Source organism: Labrus mixtus, chromosome 14 (genome assembly GCF_963584025.1).
Source record: "Labrus mixtus chromosome 14, fLabMix1.1, whole genome shotgun sequence".
Lineage (NCBI taxonomy): Eukaryota > Metazoa > Chordata > Actinopteri > Labriformes > Labridae > Labrus > Labrus mixtus.
Window position 1 is genome coordinate 4,097,045 of NC_083625.1, and position 19,988 is coordinate 4,117,032.

The following is a 19,988-nucleotide window of genomic DNA, read 5'->3' on the forward strand; positions in this document are numbered from 1 at the left end:
ATTATGAAGATAACCATTCTATATCATGACGAGTCAAAAAAGCATCCGGAACTACATTTTTCACTCCATATCCAGTCCTAAACCTTGCACTGGTGAACTTTCATTTCTATTTGAAGGAAATATTTGGTGTGTCAACAATTCAACAAAATCCTTGCCAATCAAATATAATCCATTTCACAAAAGCATTTCTCAGAGATCTCATAATCCTCTTATGTATCACTTCAAAATACGGCATTGTGGTATAAGCATGAGCTGAATAAAAAAATAAATACTTTCTAATACACATGGAAAAGAAACATAGAGACACTGTGCCAAGGACGAAGCTCTCCAAGCTGAAGATTAACTCAAAAATACTGTAGGCTCAGACATACAAGGACAGAGGATGGACAACAGGATGGTTCACACAGCGGGGTTGAACACAGCGGTGCGTCTCACAACAAAGTGTCAGTCCTGGCAAAGAGAAGGGAAGGTGAGCTGGGTAACACTGCAGACGTCTTTGTAATTGTTATATTTCAGTCCTCTTTGTGTGTTTGGCTCAAAAAAGAGGTCGACCTTTAGCTTCATGCTCTTTTTGCCCGCTTCTTCTACTCTTATTCTGTTATATCTGATGGCATAAGAAGGACATCGCAGATGTCTGACAAAGGTAATTGATAGTCGTGTGTCTGGGATAAAAAAGAAAGCTCTATCTAAACTCTGAAAGGCTGTAAATTATCTGATCTGTCCGTTTTTACAGCTGATGTTTGATGGAGCTAATTTAAATATAGTGATAAGACAGTGCAGAGCTGCCCTGAAGTACATCCAAGGAGACTTGGAGAAGAAGTACAAGGAGGTGAATATCCAACTTTTACTTTCTGTTTGAGTCCTGATGTGGGGTGTAACAGGTCATACTGAATACAGCAGTACAGTATATTAGCTTTAGGCCCAGTGTCAGCTAGCGTTTATTCTGAGCTCCAGCATCTTTTTCCAATAGTTTTCAATAAGGAGGGCAGCACCCAGCATCTTTTCTCAGAGCGTCCAGACTTTTTTGTGCGGCCGCTCCGAGCGCTTAAGTTAAAAATAATTCAACTTTTCAGAAAGGCGCTGTTGAGTCACTGGCGCTCTTTTCAAAATGTATGATATTCCCCGTAGCTTTGCCGCCTAGGGATCGTGTCTTGTACTCACATCCTCCTCGCTCCGTGTCTGATCGGGAAATAAACAATCAAAAATATAAAACATGCAGCGACCAGTTGTCAACAGACTGCCGACATAGAGACAGGACGGACGTGCAGCACTTTTCTCTGTCCACATAAGCTTCATGCAATCGCTCCTGAGAAAATCAACCCAATAACTGCATCACACGAGTTAGGACGATGATATATTGCCAGATTGATCGATACATTTTTTTATCCCCATTACAAATGGGAGATAACTGGAAAAAAATGGATATGAAAAAACGGTTAAGTCTAAACATTGAGTCCAAGAGTAATGAAGAGGGGAACAGTAGTGCGGTAAACTTACCGGCAAATCGACACGTTGCTGAGAACACGTGTTAAGATTTCAGCAAGCCGGGCCAAATCAAGCAGATATCTCCAAACGTTATGCTGTTAGTTCATCTTTGCATGAAGGTCTGTGGCTTCAGCAAAACAATGTGGCATCGAAGTCTGTGATTGGGCTAACTCGGAGTCGTGAACCTTCATATAAAAGCTTTTGTGTGTTTTTTTTTTTTTCTTGCTAAAATGTAGATTTTGTCATCCCTATTTTACAATGTGGGGACTCTACACAGGTACAGCTCCCCTGCTAGTACGGACAGAAGGTATTACAGCAACAAACATGTCTTTTAACAGACACAAAATATGCTCTGATTTTTTTCAAGATACACTTGCACGTCCCAGAATGTCTCCATTCAAACCTGTTGTCCTGGAATCATGTCTCATCTCATCCTACTTGTCAGCACTCACAGTTTTAAATACTAAATGGACTGAGTATAGGTATCACTTTTCAAGTAGAGCTGGACAAAGTGCTTTCCAAAACCCTCTCATGCACCCACACAGACTCGCACACAGCTGCCATACACCTGCTCGTAGCGGACAATGTGAGGTGTAGTGCCTCAACCCAAGGACTCTTTGACATCCAGATAGAGGAAATGGAGGATCAGGTAATTGGAATCACTCAAAAATTTCCATGACGAGAAAGAGGTCACTATTTAGGGACAAAGTTAAAAGTTAGTTGATGTGTGTCATTTTATGATGACTGGCTTTGAAAACTTGAACCCCAACACCCCCTTTGTTAAGCATTTGAGCTCTTTTATTACTACAATTTATTCTCACATTTAAAGCTCTCTCTTATGTCCAGCACGCACTTGCTCGGTTAATTTCAGTTTCCCCTGGCAAACAAGACAATCTAGTGCTTTTGTATTGAAGGTGGACAAACTGAAGTGTGGTGCTTTGTATTTAGGAGCTTTTCACTCAGATCACAACACAATAAACGGCTCGCGGTGACCCCGAAAAAAAGTTTTCCTCCGGTGTTGTTGACACAAGTCAAAGCTCAACATTTCAATCCCGGATGTGGGTATTATTTATACACTGTTATCTCCCCTTTGTACAACAAGCTCTGTTGAGTGAGAAAAGCGAGTGTCAGTGCCGTGTAGAGCACCCTCCTTCCTCGTTCTTCGTCCGTCAGAGAGGAAAATAGAAACGGGGCGTCGGGGTAAAAAACGGTCGCGGATAGGACACTCCTATAGCAAGCAATAGATCGCTGATGCTAGCTTGTGTCGCGTGCTGTCAGGACAGGCTGTTACTCCCTCAGTTCTGTCTAGACATGGTTACCTGATTTCTTCTTGAAATGTTAAATTCTAATGAGAAAAATAACTTAATTCTGGTTATGGTCCTCAGAGAAAAAGGCTGTGCAAACACAAGTTATCATACATTAAGCCGTCATGATGTCACCATTCAAATATAGCACAAAGTGAAGCTAAATTAAGATGCAAAGAGTCGTGTGTTGAAAATACAGATGAAAACCAAACATAAGAGAATTGGGATCAGAATATTCCCTGATGGCTCTTCATCCCTCTTTTCACCTCTCCTAACTGCACCAGTTTAATTCATCTCGCTTTTTTCTTTCTTTCTCTCTTCGTCTCATCTTCACTCTTTCTCTGCATTTCATTTGAATGTTTCTTTTTTCTCGTTCTCTCTAGCGTCAGCAGAGGATGACTCCCATCCAGAGAGAGCTGGAGATGATGAGTGTGCGCCTCGCCTAAGTGGCTGCAATCAATTGTGATTAGTGGCTGCCGCTACTTTTTGAGAGGAGCACATCAAAGTTTTATTATTGGGTGTCAGAGTGGGTGAGACGGGGTGGGGCGAGGGTAATTACATTCTTACAACCAGCCTCCTCCCCACTCAGGGTGAAGTCCAGGCTGCAGATTCACCGTGCTGCATATACAGCAGTGCAATCCAAAAGTATGGCAGCAACATTCAAAGGTTTAGCCGGCAGTGTTTTTCTTAACGGCCAAGTTGGTCACGAGCAAAGACCTGCCCAGTTCTCATGCTCCTTGCAGTGATCGTTAACATCAACAACAACGTAAGAGTTATGTTCACATCACGGCAGTGTCAATCACATGTTCTGTTTGATTCAACGAGTTTGGCTTTAAAGAAGACATTCGGCCCTTTTTAAAACATTTTTTATTCATTTAAACATCCTGAAGATTATTGTTGATACGCAGGCAAACCACCTTTTCTGATAAAATGGCCTTTTTAATGAGTGTTAATGGGACATCCAGGGCCTTTACACCCAGCCTCATGTGGACACTCGAGGAACTACATTATTTATGCATTTCATTTTTCGACTCTGGAGGTTGCCGCTTGCTTGAATCTAGCAAATGAGACCATAACCTCATCAGGAAAATATTTAAACAGGCTAAAATGTTTGATTTGCTTCCATACAATTATAATAATTATTTTGCAACCATTGCAGTTCCCCCCCTGCTGGTCACTTGAAGGATTGCTGTTTAGAATGACCTTATCTTCTGGACCCACTTTTATCATAGAGGGTCTTTGCTTCAAAGCCTTCTAAATGTTCTCTTTGTCTGAATGTCTAAGAAGAAAACTGATGGTCAACTCTACAATCATAAGATAGTGTTCTATCAGGGCTCTACATCTTAGAGGGTCTTGCACCCGGGTGATCAATCCAACAAAATTATTCTCTCTCAAATACCTTTCCACATGATGAAGAGCTGGTTTTGAAAAAAATATTCAAAACCAAAAGTGAATTTAATGACTTCTTCATCTCAGCCGGCGTGTTCCAGTTGGACTCCCTCCCGCTGTTTGGACTTGATGCTAAACAGCATTGACCCTTTTCAACTTCTTGTTATAGATAGGGGTCATGCATGAAGATAGATCACTTTAGACCCAGATGGAGCTTAAAAAAAAACCTGCTTCATGCTTTGAATGACGCATGACATGACAGTTTACTGCACCACTATGTGGTATTCTCAGGTGGGATTGGACTGAGAAGACATATTTCACTCATACTTTCAGTTTAATAAAGAAAATTGGCTAAAGTCCTTGATCAGTCCAATTGTGTCCTTTACCTTGGAACATATAAAAATGTTTCTTTCTCAAAGCTTCTTCATTTATATGTTTTCATATAAACTTTTACCCTGAAGCTCACCGGCCTTCAGTGGATGGATCACCCACGGCAACGGAAGCTGCATCTCCTCCTCGCCAGGACAGCAAGGACAGTGTCTGTGTTTAAGTGCCTGAACGCCCCTCTTAGTCGTTTTTAAACAACCCAACAAATAGAAAAATATTTGATATTTTTCCTTATGTCAATGGTAAAGTGAATTAAAAATAATAAGGAGGATGAGGCAGCCCAAGGTGTAAACCAGGCCTTCGACAAAGCTGTGATCAATTCATTTTTTTTACTTCAGAAATCAGAAGAGACCTTCAGAATGAAGTCTTCAGTGTTACACGATGTTCCTGCATCTTTGTTCATCAACCTATTCATGCTGCAAGGCCAAACATTTAACACATGAAGGAAACGGGCAAGATGTGACACAAGATGTTCGAAAATGAAGTAGTGGATATTAAGTCAACCTTTTTTTTATAATTTTAAGAGGTAGTTCAGATTTCAATATATTTGATAATGCTATAAGCCAAATTTTATTTTTATAAATTTATAATTTGACAACCAACACATAAACAAAATGTTTCAGAGAAAATAAATCCCTTAAACATGTTTTGTTTTATTTGGTTGGCATGTATAGGGTTAAATGAAAAAAAGGGCCAATTTGTCACCCTATCAGAATTAGTGATGTGTAGTTCGTGAACGATTCGTTCAAAACGAACGAATCATCTGGGTGAACGAACTGAACTGAATCACTGACTGAAAAGAGTCGTTCATTTCTCAACTTCAGCTGCGCTCTCCTCTCTCCCGTCTCGTGTCTCTCTCTAGACCGTAAGAGTCACTCAATGCCCGCCCTCCCTCCTCTCCTCAGTCAGTACAGTGTGTGTGTGTGTGTGTGTGTGTGTGTGTGTGTGCTCTCGTTCTCGTGTGTGAGCTCTCGTTCAGTTCCGCTCTTCCTCTCAGTTCGTTCACTGAACGAACTGAGAGGAAGAGCGGATCTCTCGTTCAGTGAACGTACTGAACAGAACGGCCGGGGAAAATAAAAGTGATTGTTTTAGCAGCTTTCAGTTTGCAAACTGTAACTTTATCCAACTAAATTCTCAGCTCATTGGTTTATTATTCACCACCGGCTGTTCTCAGAACGATCGCGAGCAGAACTAAACGTTCGGCCGTGTTTCAGCTTATTAAATTCTGATTCACAGACAGCTGCGGAGAAGTACTGAACGATTCGGTGAACGAATCTTTTGAACGAATCACTTTACTGAACTTATTCTACTGATTCAGTACACTGAAAAGAACTGCTTTTCACATCACTAATCAGAATCCTCCCTCACTGCTGTCGCTAGGCAGAACAATGCTACAACTCCAGCTCTGTCATTGGTGATCCCGCTATGAATTTACAGAGAGCCTCTTAGTCTAAAGTCAAAGAGAGAATCATTTCAAATGATGGTAAAATGGACCAATCACGTCTTCTGTCTCAGTGGGTGGGCTCTAATATCTGATCTTTTGATGAAGGCGAACGAATCACAAGCATGATTAAAGGTACCCAAATTAGCTTGCTTGCTTCATCCCTCGTTTGACGCAGCAAGTTGTGTTCCTCTATTGAGGAGAAAATAACAACAAAGCTACAAACAAGCGGACAAAGTTGTTGTTTTTTCACTAAATTACATTATAATGCAATTTCATAAATATTGATTGACAGTCATCTAAAGGATGGAAGGATGGATTGTCATATATATCAACTGTTTTATAACTCACAAATAATTCAGAAAAAAAAGCTAAAAGTGGGAATCTCACAAACAGTTGCTGTGGTTAAGGACAAATCTGTAAAACATATGGTAGCTTGAGAGCTTTGCTTAAACACAGCAGCTGTATATTTACTTATTTCTGACTCTGAGAGAACAACCGTATTCACATATTAAACAGGTCATTGTGCAATGGAAACATCGCCATCTGTGCAGACTCTGCCAGTAACAATAGCGGCAACAACAACCTACTGAAGTGTCGCATGTTTGTCTTGTCACAGCAGTACACTGCTGCTTCTTAGTGTGGGGTGAACACGGCGACCCAGCGGGATCGAACTTATTTTTTCTCTGCTGGAACATCTGTGGAACATACAGTGTTGTTTATTCAAGGCAACGCGAGGGACTGAAGGTCAATAAACGCTGAGACAAACAGCAGCAAAGTAAGAAGTTACAGGATAACTCGGCCAACTTTACAAATACCGAGTATTAGTCAGCTTGTTGTATAGTCTCTCCGGTGGCTGTGGAGATGCTTCCTCTGCTTAAATGGCTGCCTAATATGGAATTAGCAGTTATCCCAGCTTTGGCTCTGGGAATAAGTGAGCACTTCATTACAAGCACTACAACTCCAATTTACAACAGTTGTGAGCAAAGGAGTTTGAATATGTTTTTTTTTTTTTTTTTTTTTTTAAACCAGGCAGGGAGGATTTAAGGAAATACGTTGCAACATCAAACTCAGAGTTACTGGAGTTTGACCCAGTGTTTTTTTTATCCTATCTGTTTTCTTAAAGTTGGCTACGCTTTTGGGTATTGTCATTCTTAAAGGGATACTTCACCCATTTGCATTAAGCATTGCATCATTAGAAACCTGGTAGTATTTTTGAATGGTCGTGCTTCCCTCCCTCATTTTCCCCTGAAATGGGAAATCTTTGTATTTCTAAGTCTGAAAAGGAGCTTCCAGTGACGCAAAATGACGATTTTTGACATATTTCTGATTTTGATTCTGAACTAGAGGACCTTAGTGGGAGTGGCCTGCGATGCTGTTCATTCTGGGATTTGGTGTCTTTCATCCACATGAGCCAAAAAGACACTTTCTGCCTTTTCTCGGCCAAGAAGGCACCAACTTCAAAATGTATTTCACATTTCTACATCTATGACCCAATGTCAACACAGATTGATGTTTCAACGGGTGAAGTATCGCTCAAGTTACTCTTTGGACATAACTTTAGCCAAATCACCTCCTTGTGTCTTCCTCCATCTCACATAATCCACCAGAGTGGATTCAGACATAGATGTCAAACGTGATAGTTTGAAGAGGCCAATGTTGTTCTGAGGCTACCTGGCGGAGTTCGTGTCATAATGAAGCGGGGCAGCTGCGGCGGATTGCCTGTGAGGTGTCACAGGAGATCAAGGAGACCTCCGTCAAAGAAAAAAAACACCTCGCCCTTGACAGCCAGCGTGTGGGAGTTGGCACAACAGCAGATAAACACCGAGCTCTGTTTAGCATACGCATGCGGGGCTTATTTCTTCAAGTGTGCCCTCGTATCGTATGTAGAAGGTATATGTTTCTGAGGCGAGGAACATGTCTAAGGAGGGGGGGGGGGGGGTGGAGGAGGGCCTGACATTCACCTCACAGCAGGCGGAGGGTCTCTCTCTCGGGGGATCGAGATGTAGAAATAAGTAAGTGGTGAGTTCATGTGCAGTACGTGTTTATGTCAATGTCTGAAGTCTATTCAAGAAAAATGTATAAACATATTAAAGATGTATAGAGGCACACAGCGCACAGGCAACAGATTCATGTATGTCAGAACATCTGAGAGAGAGATGAAGCTCATTATGGTGAATGTGCTGCATATGTTCTATTATCTATTCAAAGAGAGAAAAGTAGAGTACATACATACATACATGTATACTCCTGTGAGGAGTCTTTGGTTAGCTATGAACGGAGTTGGGAGTTACTATTTGCGGTAAGTAGAGTATTTAGTTACTTTTCAAATTCTACAACGCAGTTAAAATTACAGACATTACGAAGCGGCCGCTACTCGTTACTTTGTGTGACAGCGTTGACTACATAAGATAAAGGTTTATTGACATCGATTCGGCTGGCGAGTTTATGCTACCGCCAGCACAGTAGCATCCTGAGATAAAGAACGCTGCATGTAGGAAAATGGATATATGTTCTTTAGAAAACACAGGATTCATCACTTTTCACTTTATCTTGCCATTCTCTGCACATACTGTCTCAATTCTCTGCAGTTTAATTCATCATCCATTCATTTTGTACTTGTATATATCCCCTATTTTTATTTATCTTATCTAATCTATTCTGTTTAATGTGAATTTAGTATTTTGACCTTACTTGTCTGTGCTGCTACATCGCCCAAATTTCCCCTCAGGGGATCAATAAAGTACTATCCTATCCTATCCTGATTACAAGAATGAAGAAATGTTTCTACAGTCATGAGTAGGATACAGAAATCCAATCAATTAAACACCAACCCCGATGGACATCAGACACTCAATATAACAATCAAACAACAAAAAGCATGAAAAATAAATCTAATGAAACGAACTGTGCGTTCAACCAATCATTTTGTGTCCATTCATTTTGCAGGTGTGTGGATATAAAAGTTTTTAGGAGATAGGATAGGAAAGGAGGGCGATAAACAACAAACTACAAGACTGTACATACCTGTAGGTCTACACATATTGGACTTCCTGTGTAATGCTGCAGTTTTATAGCTTCAGAGGTTAATCTACTGGGGTGAACATTTTTACACACAGGGCCTTAAAAAACTAAATGAAGCCAAGACGGAGTAAAGAACAGAGTGTCCGGCTGCACACAGCTAATTAGAGCTGTGACACGATAATTGGGCAGGATAAGAATAAACATAACAGGTCATTAAATGTTTAGGGATATGAGGCAGCTTTTTATTAAATCAGACATGCTGAAAAGCTGGGCTTGTTTGGCTGATTGTATTAACTCTCATGCTGCATTAATCCTGCTGCAGACATGTGGGTCAAACTTAATGCAGCTCCCCTGCAAGTGCAAGTAATGTACGAGAATGTTAATTAATGTAATACAACTTTTTCTGCCGGCTCCGCCTCACATGCTTCGGTTGAGACTACACAGTGTGTGACATTTGGGTTCATTTATCAGGTTCTTGCTCCCGAGTGCAGGTTGACTACAATTTTTACAAAATGTAAATGATGTGTCAGAGGTCGGTATCATTTTATAGCGGCTTGCAAAATGAACTGACATAAATAAATGCCTCACTGGGATTGATTTCCACGTCAGCCTATCACATCAGACTTCTTCAGACTCTAATTAAACACGTGCCGTATCAATCACACAAAGATCCGGCAGTGCTGACTGATTTCTCTCTCTCTCAGAGGAGTGTGTGTGTTTCCAGCTTCAGCCTACTTTCTCCACTGACAGCTACGTTATTACCCCTCAAATTTGCTTTTTTTTTTTTTTAAAAACAGGTTTCAAAATCCGCTTCCCAGCATCATGTCACCCCGCTTGGAAACAAGGCGGCGCTTTCACCACTTCAACACCTTCGCTTGCTTTCGGCTCCTCAAAAGCAGGCGATCCAGGTTCAAATCCAACCTGTGGCTCCTTTCCCGCATGTCATTCCTCACTCTCTCTCTCTCTCTTTCTGATTTCTGACTCTATCCACTGTCCTGTTTCTGAGTAAAAGCACAAAAGCCCCAAAATTAATATTTATAAAAAGAGAAGCACAGAGCAGAAAGCGCGCTCTGCTGGTACAAAAATGGCATATCAATATAATTTTTTGTCTCATCGATTTAAATTGTCCATTGCACTGCAGGACGGTTAGCTGGCATTTTAAATTGTAGTTACAGGGCGAACTTTAATGTCGATATAAGGTCTGAAACTGCCTTTTAAGACGAGCATGGGAAAGATTCTTCTTTCATAAAAGTTCATATTCATATTAGAAGGTGTCATCCCTTCAAAACTTCAGAAAAAAAAGATGTATTTTGGGGATTTTTGTGCCTTTATTTGAGAGATAGGACTGGTTGATAGGTCAGAAATCGGGGAGAGAGATAGCGGGGGAATGACATGCGGGAAAGGAGCCACAGGTTGGATTCGAACCCTGACTGCACGCTTGGAGGACCACATCCTCTGTACATGGGGCGTCGCACTAACTACTATGCTACCCCTCCTCAACAACAATCACCTTTCAAACGACTACAACACACCTACGCCTACACCTACATGTTTATTCAACCATCCCCCATCTCGTCAGCTTATTGAAGACCATCATAAACCTTTTCTTCCCTTCTTTCTTTTTCTCCTCTTTCTTTTCTCCATTTCTTTTTCTTTTTTTTCTTACTTTGTTTAATCCCTGTTGTCTTTACTTTCACAGTGTTTTGTTTTCTCGTTATTGTCTTGCCTTTGTTTATCTGTTTATTTGTCAGGATCCCCATTAGAGCGCAGCTATTCTTCCTGGAGTCCCTTTGTGTTGCTTTCACCTTTTTTTTTTTTCAAAATAAAAGAATCCTGTTTGTACAAAACATTTAGATAATCTAAATCTACTTGTATGATAAAATGCGTATAAATCAACTCGACTTTAAATCAGATTTTTCATAGTAAAATCGTTTGTAGTTATACTGCTGCAGTCGAGCCGTGTGGGCAAAATGGTAAAAATAAATATTTTCAACATAACCTTGGAGTTTGTAGACCTTAAATCGAGATAATAAGCGCAGAGGCAAACCACACAGCATATTATGCCAAAACATTTCAAACTTTGTTATATTTTTCTGGTTGAATGGACCTTGACCCTTTGTTCAGGTGTTGGCACAGAACAACACCAAACAAACAAACAAACAAACAAAACCCACCAGATATAAAAAGTACTCGTGGGAAACAAAGCCTGAATACACTGCACACAAACAAGAGTCCCCCCATTGAGCAATGTGAAGTTCACGTCTCATTCTGTACCAAAGTACACCCTCGATGCACGCTGCATTGTTGCAATATGAATGAGCAAACTCTTCAAACTGAGGTGAAAATCAGCAGCTTTAGTCCTGGCTTTAAGTGAAACGTGTGACTAAATGTGCGCCAGTGGTTGAGAGGCGTTTGAGTTCCATGTCGGCGTCTTTGTTCTCCAGTCAAAACAAGGTGTGTGAACAAAGTACCTACGTTAGCACTTGTACAGTAAGAACCCTTGATCGCACCTCGACAGCAGCCGACCGTTGATGAAAGTCATAATGTGGTGCGTTACTCACGTCTCATGTCTCTGAAGTAAATGGTCTGTCTGTTGGGGTTGAGCAGCTGGATGACCGAGTCGTCGTTGTCCTTCACCCGACAGCTGATAATCGCCATCTCGCCCTCCACCACCGACACATTGTCCGTCACCAGGTTCTGACTCACCACTAGACGGGACAGAGAGAAGAACATGTGGATTAACACATGCACAGGTTTTCATATGAAAGAGCATTTAGGCCTTTATACCTTTGGTCAGTACACCTACACATTTTGTTAACTTCTTGAAGGTACAAAAATAAAGAAGGCAGAGATTTCTACAAAGCACAATCATTATCTGTTTGTGTATTTCTTCGAGCGCAGTAAGTTTTCACTTACTAGAATGTTAAACTTCAATATGATAGGCTACTACTTATAATCAAACAATGTGGATACCTGTTTGATACCATGGCAACAAGAATAAAAATAACTAATACACACCAAGTATTGGGTGGTTTCTTGTTTTCATGAATCAAAAATTGCAAGCAAACTCCTGCACAATGTCTGAATTGCACAAATACATTGGCGACATTTCGGTATGGAGATGTGGCCTATGGATTTGTGAAATTTGGACAGTTAGAGTATCCTCCTTCTTCTTCCTGCATCTCCCTCTATCCAACTTTTCAAAGCCCAACTCAGACTCAGCAGATGTCTGTTCATCAAGAGTCTGGTTCTGTTTGAGGTTTCTGCCTCTTGAAGGAAGTTTTTTCTTGTCAATGTAACTTAGGGTTAGGGTTAGGGTTAACGTCTTCAGTGCTCATGATGGATTAGTATTGGGTTAATGTATAGATAATATAACAATGAGTAAGGCCTTACACCTGCTCTTTTGTAAAGTGTCTCAAGATAACATTTGTTATGAATTGGGGGCTTTACAAATACATTTTGATTGTTTGATCATTTCCTATGCACCTGTTTTATTACAGCTTCAGTACTTTTCATTACTATCGCTCATTGAAAAAAGGAGATTCTATTGTTCCAAAAACACCTGGTTTCAAAAAGTATTGAACATTTTGACAACCTGAGAGCAGAAGGGTAAAAAAATGATTAGCTAACGTAGAACAAATGACAAAACAAGGTGAAGGTCAACCCAACAGAGACCGTTTCTGAGTCTCAATGTTAGTGAGCAGTATAAATACCAGCCGGACTTTACAGAGAGACAACACAAACTAATCAAGAGGGACTGCAGTTTCTCCTGGGTCATATTCAAAATACAGAAACTCAAAACATTTTGACAGTTTGGTTATTTGACTGAGCCATAGACTCAACAAGGTAGAATCTATAACTCAACAGGGAAGGACTTCTTTTTCAAAGTGTTTATCAACCTGTAGGTCAGGGCCCCCCGAGGGGTCACAAGATAAATGTCACAGATGTCAGCAAAATGATTTACAGAACAGAAGAGCACTCAAACGTTTGTGCTACACCAAAGTACATTTACTTCTTCAGAGGTTTCCTGACTCATTGATTTTTTTCTGAGGATTTCTATAATAATATCTGTGAAGAAAATATGCCTGGAAAAAAAAAAAAACAGAACGGTGCTCGTAATCTTAATAGATATGTGAAAATACCCCTATCGACATCAAGTCATAACTGCAAATGAAGGCACTTAAACCTGCAGTATGCACATTCTGCCACCAGGGGGCTCTCAATCAAAACAACAACAAAAGATGACGTCGAGGCTGATCGGGAATCTTTGCGAGTGATCCTCTCTGCTACTCCCCCACCCACCCCCGATGAAAACATCCTCCGAGTTGACCGTAGTCAAGACGACCGGGCGAAACCGACCTGAGGAAGAGAAAATGTTTACCGACGATGTATCCAAGTATAATTTACGTGACGTTTTTATAACAGCAGCACATACAGCAACACACAGCTTTCAGTAGCAAGTAAAGCTTCCTTATGTAGCTGTCTTTGACTTAACATCTGGTGTTTCCATGGCAACGATAAACTCCGTCATGGCGGCCGGCAAGACAAGATATGTCGCGTTACAACTCAAAAATGAAGGATTTCTCTGGCTTTGTTAACTGTTGGAAATATTTGAGATAATGTAAATATATATAACGTGGGTTTATTACATTTTAAATTAATTTAGATATTTTAGTGTCGACATATTGTACCTTTAAGCCACCAACATTTTAATCACAACCTTCTCAAAGTCAATCTTAGCGAGCTTATTTTCTTCACATTTTTCTTTTTGATTATTATTAGAGTACTTCTTTGATTATTTCTGATCATCTAACCCTGTTTCTTGCCCTCTAACACCATGTTTGATGTATTTCTGGATTCTCTGTATAATCACATTTTTGCACACACACAAACATGGCAGTCGGCTCTGTGACTGTTGTGTCTTTTTTAGCTTACTTAAAAAAAAAATAAAAAAAAACCTCTGTTTGTTTTTGTTTTCCCACCACAATGAGGAGCACTAAAGTCCTCTAATTGTCCTTTCTCGAGGAAGTGTTTTGGTTGAAACTGTAATGAGAGCAGCAGGTGGCTGACCAAAAAACTCCTTAATGTGTCTGTGGGAATAAACAGGAACTGAGCGACTCGGGGAAAGGGCTCAACAAGCCTGTGGGCTGAAACTAACTGTCATCGGTCATCAGACGCCGCTTGCTGCACTTTCAGGAACAATATCTCTGTTGGCAACATGATAAATGTAATCTTTATGGCTGGATAGATGGAAAAACAGCAGTAATAGTATATCAGACTTTGCTGTAGGGTTGCTTCCATTGTTCGGGTTTGATGGTTAAACGTTGAGTGGCTTTGGTTTAAAAATGATCGCTACAGAGCCGATGCATGGCAGGCTGCCAGTGGTGGCTGCTAGTTATGTCGCTCCCCAGTGCAATCATTTTTATATTGTGATACACAACAAACACACACACACACACACACACATATATGCAGACATGCTGTAGGCTATGGAGCCATGGATGAACACAAACAGGCAGACAGTCTAAGTGGGAAATCAAATCAACAGTCTGGGAAAGCAGCTGACTTTATCTGAAATGTTTATGGTCTTATGTTTCACCGCCAGAGGAACAATACAGTATGACCAAAATTCTTTACCGAAAGAGAAATACAGGTACAAATAAAAAAAGGAGTGGTGAAAGGAGACGTACTGATTCAATGGATTGTTTTAATGTTAAAGAGAAAAAAGACCAGGTTCTAAAAAGTCAGAGTATCAAGGTAAAAAAGAAGCCCTGTGAAGGACATTTCTGTTTCCGCCGTTTCTGTGCAAAACTGACTGAACGGCACATCGTACTAGTGAGACTATGAGACATAAAATCAATCTAAGTTCAGATCTGATGATGAGAATATTGATCTGAAAGGGAGAATGTTTCCTCTCTTTTGTTTTGACACTGTGTTTGAGTTGTTGTTTTGTAATGTAGTGTCTTTCACTGGATATGTCAAGAAATCAGGTTCTTCACGTCCCATCCATTTAGGTCAGTGATTCTTAACTGGATAGCCTCAGGACATCATCACCTTACAGAGAGACCCAAAAATGTCTGAGATTTTTCAATCAGTCAAATTCATTTAAATGAAAAACGGTACAGTTTTGATCTCAGATGGTATAAAACATCTGACAGAACAAAAAGAAAGTGAACGCTTCTCACTGTAGACTTTGTGACACCATTTTTTTCCCCAAGCAGAAATTCACTGAAAACAGCTTTGCGGTCAACGTTTGGTTACCGACCCACCAGTTGAGAACCACTGATTGAGGTTGATACTGGTCTTGATGTGCGGATATTAAAGCATGATAATGCAAAATAAAAATGTCTAATAATTTATTCCAGATCAGATCTTTATCAGTCTGAAACAGAGTTACCTGAGAGCGGTGTTAAAAAAAACAAAAAAACAGTCCTGGCTCTCAGTGTAGACGGAACAGTCGGTGAGTTCACTCTCTGCTGCTCTTCATTCGTTTTCATTAGGCAAAAGATCACATTGCACCAGCATCCCACCTTCCCACCTTATGAATATGTCAATATTTATAACCAGGTGGTTCAATATGGAGCTTCAACCTGCTAATAGGGTTAACGATTGTGGAAAGTTACCTGTTTAATCTTTTAATTCACAGATTACCCTTTAAACTCTTCATCAGAAGTGACTTTGCCAGTGAAGGTACATTTTAATTTATGCTAACTGTCAGAGGCGTCATGTCCAATCAAACTGGGTTTTTTTTTAATCTGACAGAACTTTTCTCATATCTTAGTTTTAGAAAAGCTCTCATTTTTATATAGTAAGTAGTAATGATAAGAAATATTTCAAGAATGGAAGAAATGGTGGGTATTTACGCACTCAAGACCACTGATCCACGCTCCAGAAATGGACCCTGTCGGAAATGGGGGGTGACAAATAGTGTGGCACAGGAAGCTGGCTTTATATGGGAGGAGCAATAGGCCCTGGCACTTTGTACAAAACACATGCACAAGAGTTCATAACTGAACACACAAACTGAGCAGAGGAATGTTTGTATGCCATTGTTGCTGCTCTTTAAGCCCATCGGTTCAAAGTGCAGGCTTACAGAGAAAAATATAAACCACATATATGAAGAAGCTGCTCTTCGGCTGAGCTTTCAATCGATGTTGAGAGAAAACTTATGGATAGAGTCTTTGTAATCCCCCCCTTATACTTTCCTCCTACATAACTACAAAAATAGCATCACAAATAAGATCATCCTCTCAGAGAGGCGAAAAGGCCCAAACACAGGGGTGGAGAGGGGTGGGGGGGGGGGAGAGGAGTGAAAGAAAACTACAGAAACGCAGGAAACATCAACTGCTCATTTGCATGCCTCAGTTGTCAAGCACCTCTAAATATTGCTGCCATTTAGGAGACAAGGGGGACGAGGTGGGAAGAGAGAAATTGCATCCTCTGATGCTGACAGATAAGGAAAGACAGCTTAACAAACGAGATTCAAATCAGCATTCCTCGGCGGCCCAAACACAGCCCTAAATAAATGAACCTCAGCATCTTTAATATTCAAGAGCGAGCCTCATTTTTCAAACATGTGCCGAGTGGGCGGTGGGGTGGGCATCTGGTTATGATAATGCGCTAACACACACTACAAAATGCATTTCAAGGCATCCGCTGAAGGTTACAAGGCAGCTGCAAGGTGTCTGCTAAGTTGTGTTTTAGGCCAGTGGACGTATAGTAGGAAGGACTTCAAACGGTGGCTGCTTTGTCAGCGGCTTAATTGTTCCTGTTGTGCTAAATAAACAACTCTTGACACGCTGGAGGACGCTATGTGGCGGAGGCGGGGGTGGGGGTGGGGGGGGCTTTCTCTAATTAATGGCCCACAACAACCATGTGCCAAGGCCTCCCAGGACACTGTCAGAGGTGTTTCAGAAAAAAACACAACTGACATGTGGGTGGGCAAAGGCTTGTTTAAAGCTGCAACACGAAGCCTTTTTTTTTTTTTAATTTCAAAGAGTTTTTTTGACATGAAAGTCAGGAGGGTTAGATGTGTCAGAGTCCTAATTTTACGAACCAAAGGACAACAACAAGAGCCAAAGCTTGTGAGCAGCTTGTTTCTTATTGGACACACTTTTAACTGTGTAACCTCGTGTCTATTAAATATGACCTATGAGTACCTTCACAAAGAGTCCTTTCCTAAAGCAGAACCATGCCTGCATATTTAAGAAATGTGAGTGTTTTCCTTCTACAGGTTTCAACCCATCCATCCATTCATTTTCATTTTGAAGTCCTCTTTTGGTTCCGCCTTGTTTCTGGCAGGTTCCACAGTGTCGGTGTACGCTGCGTTCTGTCAGCGCTGCACACTTTGGAGCTGACCGTGTCCTCTCTAGTTTTTCCTGCCAGTAGCGCCACTCCACAGTCAAAATACACGCCGAGTCTATTGTCGACGGAGCCTGCTGCGAGCATACATTAAGCTAATCAGAGCAGATCGACCCGGACAGGAAGTCAGACAACGGAACGCATGGAGATCCAGTTCAACTTCAAAGTAAAACACCTTGTGAGGGCTCATGATCCTGATCAAGTCCCATCACCTTATCAACTCACAATCACCAAATAAATCAACCTCAGAAAGGCAAAGGAACCGATTGATTGCACGTTGTTCTCTTTATTCCCGCGTGATCTTTAAATTCTCTTGTGATCTCGTAGCAAGTCGTGGCTGTGCTACACTGCGCTTATACTTTGGGTACTACCCAGTCAGCTAGGTCTGCCGATCCTGTTGAGTATGCTGGTCAAGCAGCAGTAATGACGATTGTCTTTAATACCCTCACCATCCTCATTCAGACTTCCGAGTAGGAGGGTCACTTGTTCCATCATCAGTTGGGTATGCTGCTGTATGCATTGTTGATGTTGATGCATTGTTGATGTTGATGTTGATCATGGAAAACCAACAGGTGTTGCGGCCAAGCGAACTGGTTCAGATAGAAGTGATTCTACCCGAGCTTAAGAAGCTTCAGCATTTTTCTAATAAGTTCCAGCGAGCAGAAACGTCAAAACTTGAATTTATATTGGAGATGCTTTTGAAAAATGTAGAGAGATTAGAGATTATAAAGGTTTACAGAGCGATGCAGAGCTGGCTAAACACTGAAGCTTCAGTGTCCGCGACATGGCAACCCACGAGTGCATCGGCTCTCTACAATGTTTTTTCGATTTGGACTGCAGTACTTGTTTTAAAATGCTACATGTCAGAGATACATATAGCGCCTTGTACTTATACAACTTAATGTTGTATGTTTTCATCACAGCAGACTCCCAACCATGAATCTGACAACTCGTTTCCACTCAAATGATGTCAGAATGCATCCTTGTGAACGTATCATGAATATTTCATGAGAGCCAGAAGACACAATATGACAAACAACCACCTACATGTCATCTTGCTGCCTTTGTAAAATGTGATGCTCTGTATTAAGGTTTTCAAACAGAGCTGGGACATCCACTGTGTTCTTCTTCAATACCTCTGAAGGCTCTATGGAAGCTGCCTATAAGCCTTTTTCATAAGCGACAGCTCATCAATATGTGTCGGAGCATCAAGTTTACCGTCTGAGGGGCAGGAGGACGGGACGAACAACACTCTCCAACCCAACAACAAAAACACTCGACGCTGATGCTTTTAGTGAGATGCATTTAGTTACAGCTGACAGTCCTGCATGAGAGCAGCAGAAGATAGAGTGTCATAACTGAAACAGACATTATGATAATGACACATCAGAGAGGCCGGGAGTAATATATGATCGCTCGTCTGAAGTACACTTAATGTATTTCTCCCAATTGTGTAAATCAATCTCTTAATTTGTCGTTTTTCCATCACAAATGGACGAGCGCATTCATACAAACACCGACGCACCATAATCACCCATTGATGGACGGACGAGGACGCTAACAATGTGACAGCAGACTCGGAACATAATAAACATTATTGAACTAAAAAATACAGTTTATCAATACCGACCAGTCGGAGGTGCAAATTTAGCACAAGCAAAGCCTTGAAGGGAACATCTTTTTCAATCTCTCCTAGCTTTATATACTGCCTGCATAGTGGGAAAAGTCTGATAATATGCATCACTCTCGGCCAGGAGGCTCTCCACTGTAAGGCGAGGATAAGGGGAGAAAAACCCTCCTTGACTCGCCTGATATTCTCAAACTCTAAAGTCCAAAACCACAGAAGCTCTTTAGAAATGTCCTTTCATTTTATAGATAAAAGGAAAACTTTAACAACTGGGACGCTTCCTTCTAGTTGTTCGCTTCTTGGTCACATCAACTAAAAATGCTAATACTTGCAGGTGCTAATTGTTTGAATACACTGGATAAGCTTTTCTGGGAAACAAATGGTAAATGACAATGTTTTTATATCTGTACCTAATTAAGTGTTGTGCCTCTAATTATAATTGTAATGACATCCAAAAAAATCAAACCATGCCAGTCATTAGAGATGCATTACATCAAGTGATTTAACAGGTTTCTTGACAATTTTAAAGACCACACTGGACATAAACATGCACACAGGCTGTGGCTCAGTGGTGGAGCCACATGTCAAAGTGTCCTTGGGCAACACCAGCGGCGTGTGATTGTGTATGAGCAGGATGAGTTACTACTGATGGGACTTTACATCGCAGCCTCTGCTTCAGCCAGTGTGGGAGTTTGGTGTGATTGGGCGACTTTGCATGTACTTTAAAAAAGAGCCTTGTGTACAATACGATATGATACGACTGTCCACTACTGTGCATTTAGGGCATTTTATGCTAGCACTTATACAGATAGATAAGGTCAACATTGTCAAAGTTTATCTTTTTAAGTTTTATCCAATGTCATGTACCTCTGATATTTTCAACGCTTTTTCCTATATCCAGCAGAAAATTTGGCCCATGGCATTGGACGGGGGGGGGGGGGGGGGGGGGGGGGGGGGGGGCTACATTTCA

General features: G+C 41.0%; 1 protein-coding gene across 6 annotated transcripts in view; it reads right to left on the reverse strand.

The window, feature by feature from the left end:
* cadm1a (cell adhesion molecule 1a) overlaps window positions 1-19,988 on the reverse strand; it is a 409,768-nt gene that overhangs the window by 85,166 nt on the left and 304,614 nt on the right. For all 6 annotated transcript variants that reach the window (XR_009675870.1, XR_009675869.1, XR_009675868.1 and 3 more), the window contains one exon: window positions 11,592-11,738. Coding sequence is in view for 1 of the 6 variants with exons in the window: in XM_061056398.1 (XP_060912381.1) it covers window positions 11,592-11,738 (147 nt within the window). In the remaining 5 variants the exon portion in view is untranslated. The remainder of the gene's footprint in view (window positions 1-11,591; window positions 11,739-19,988) is intronic.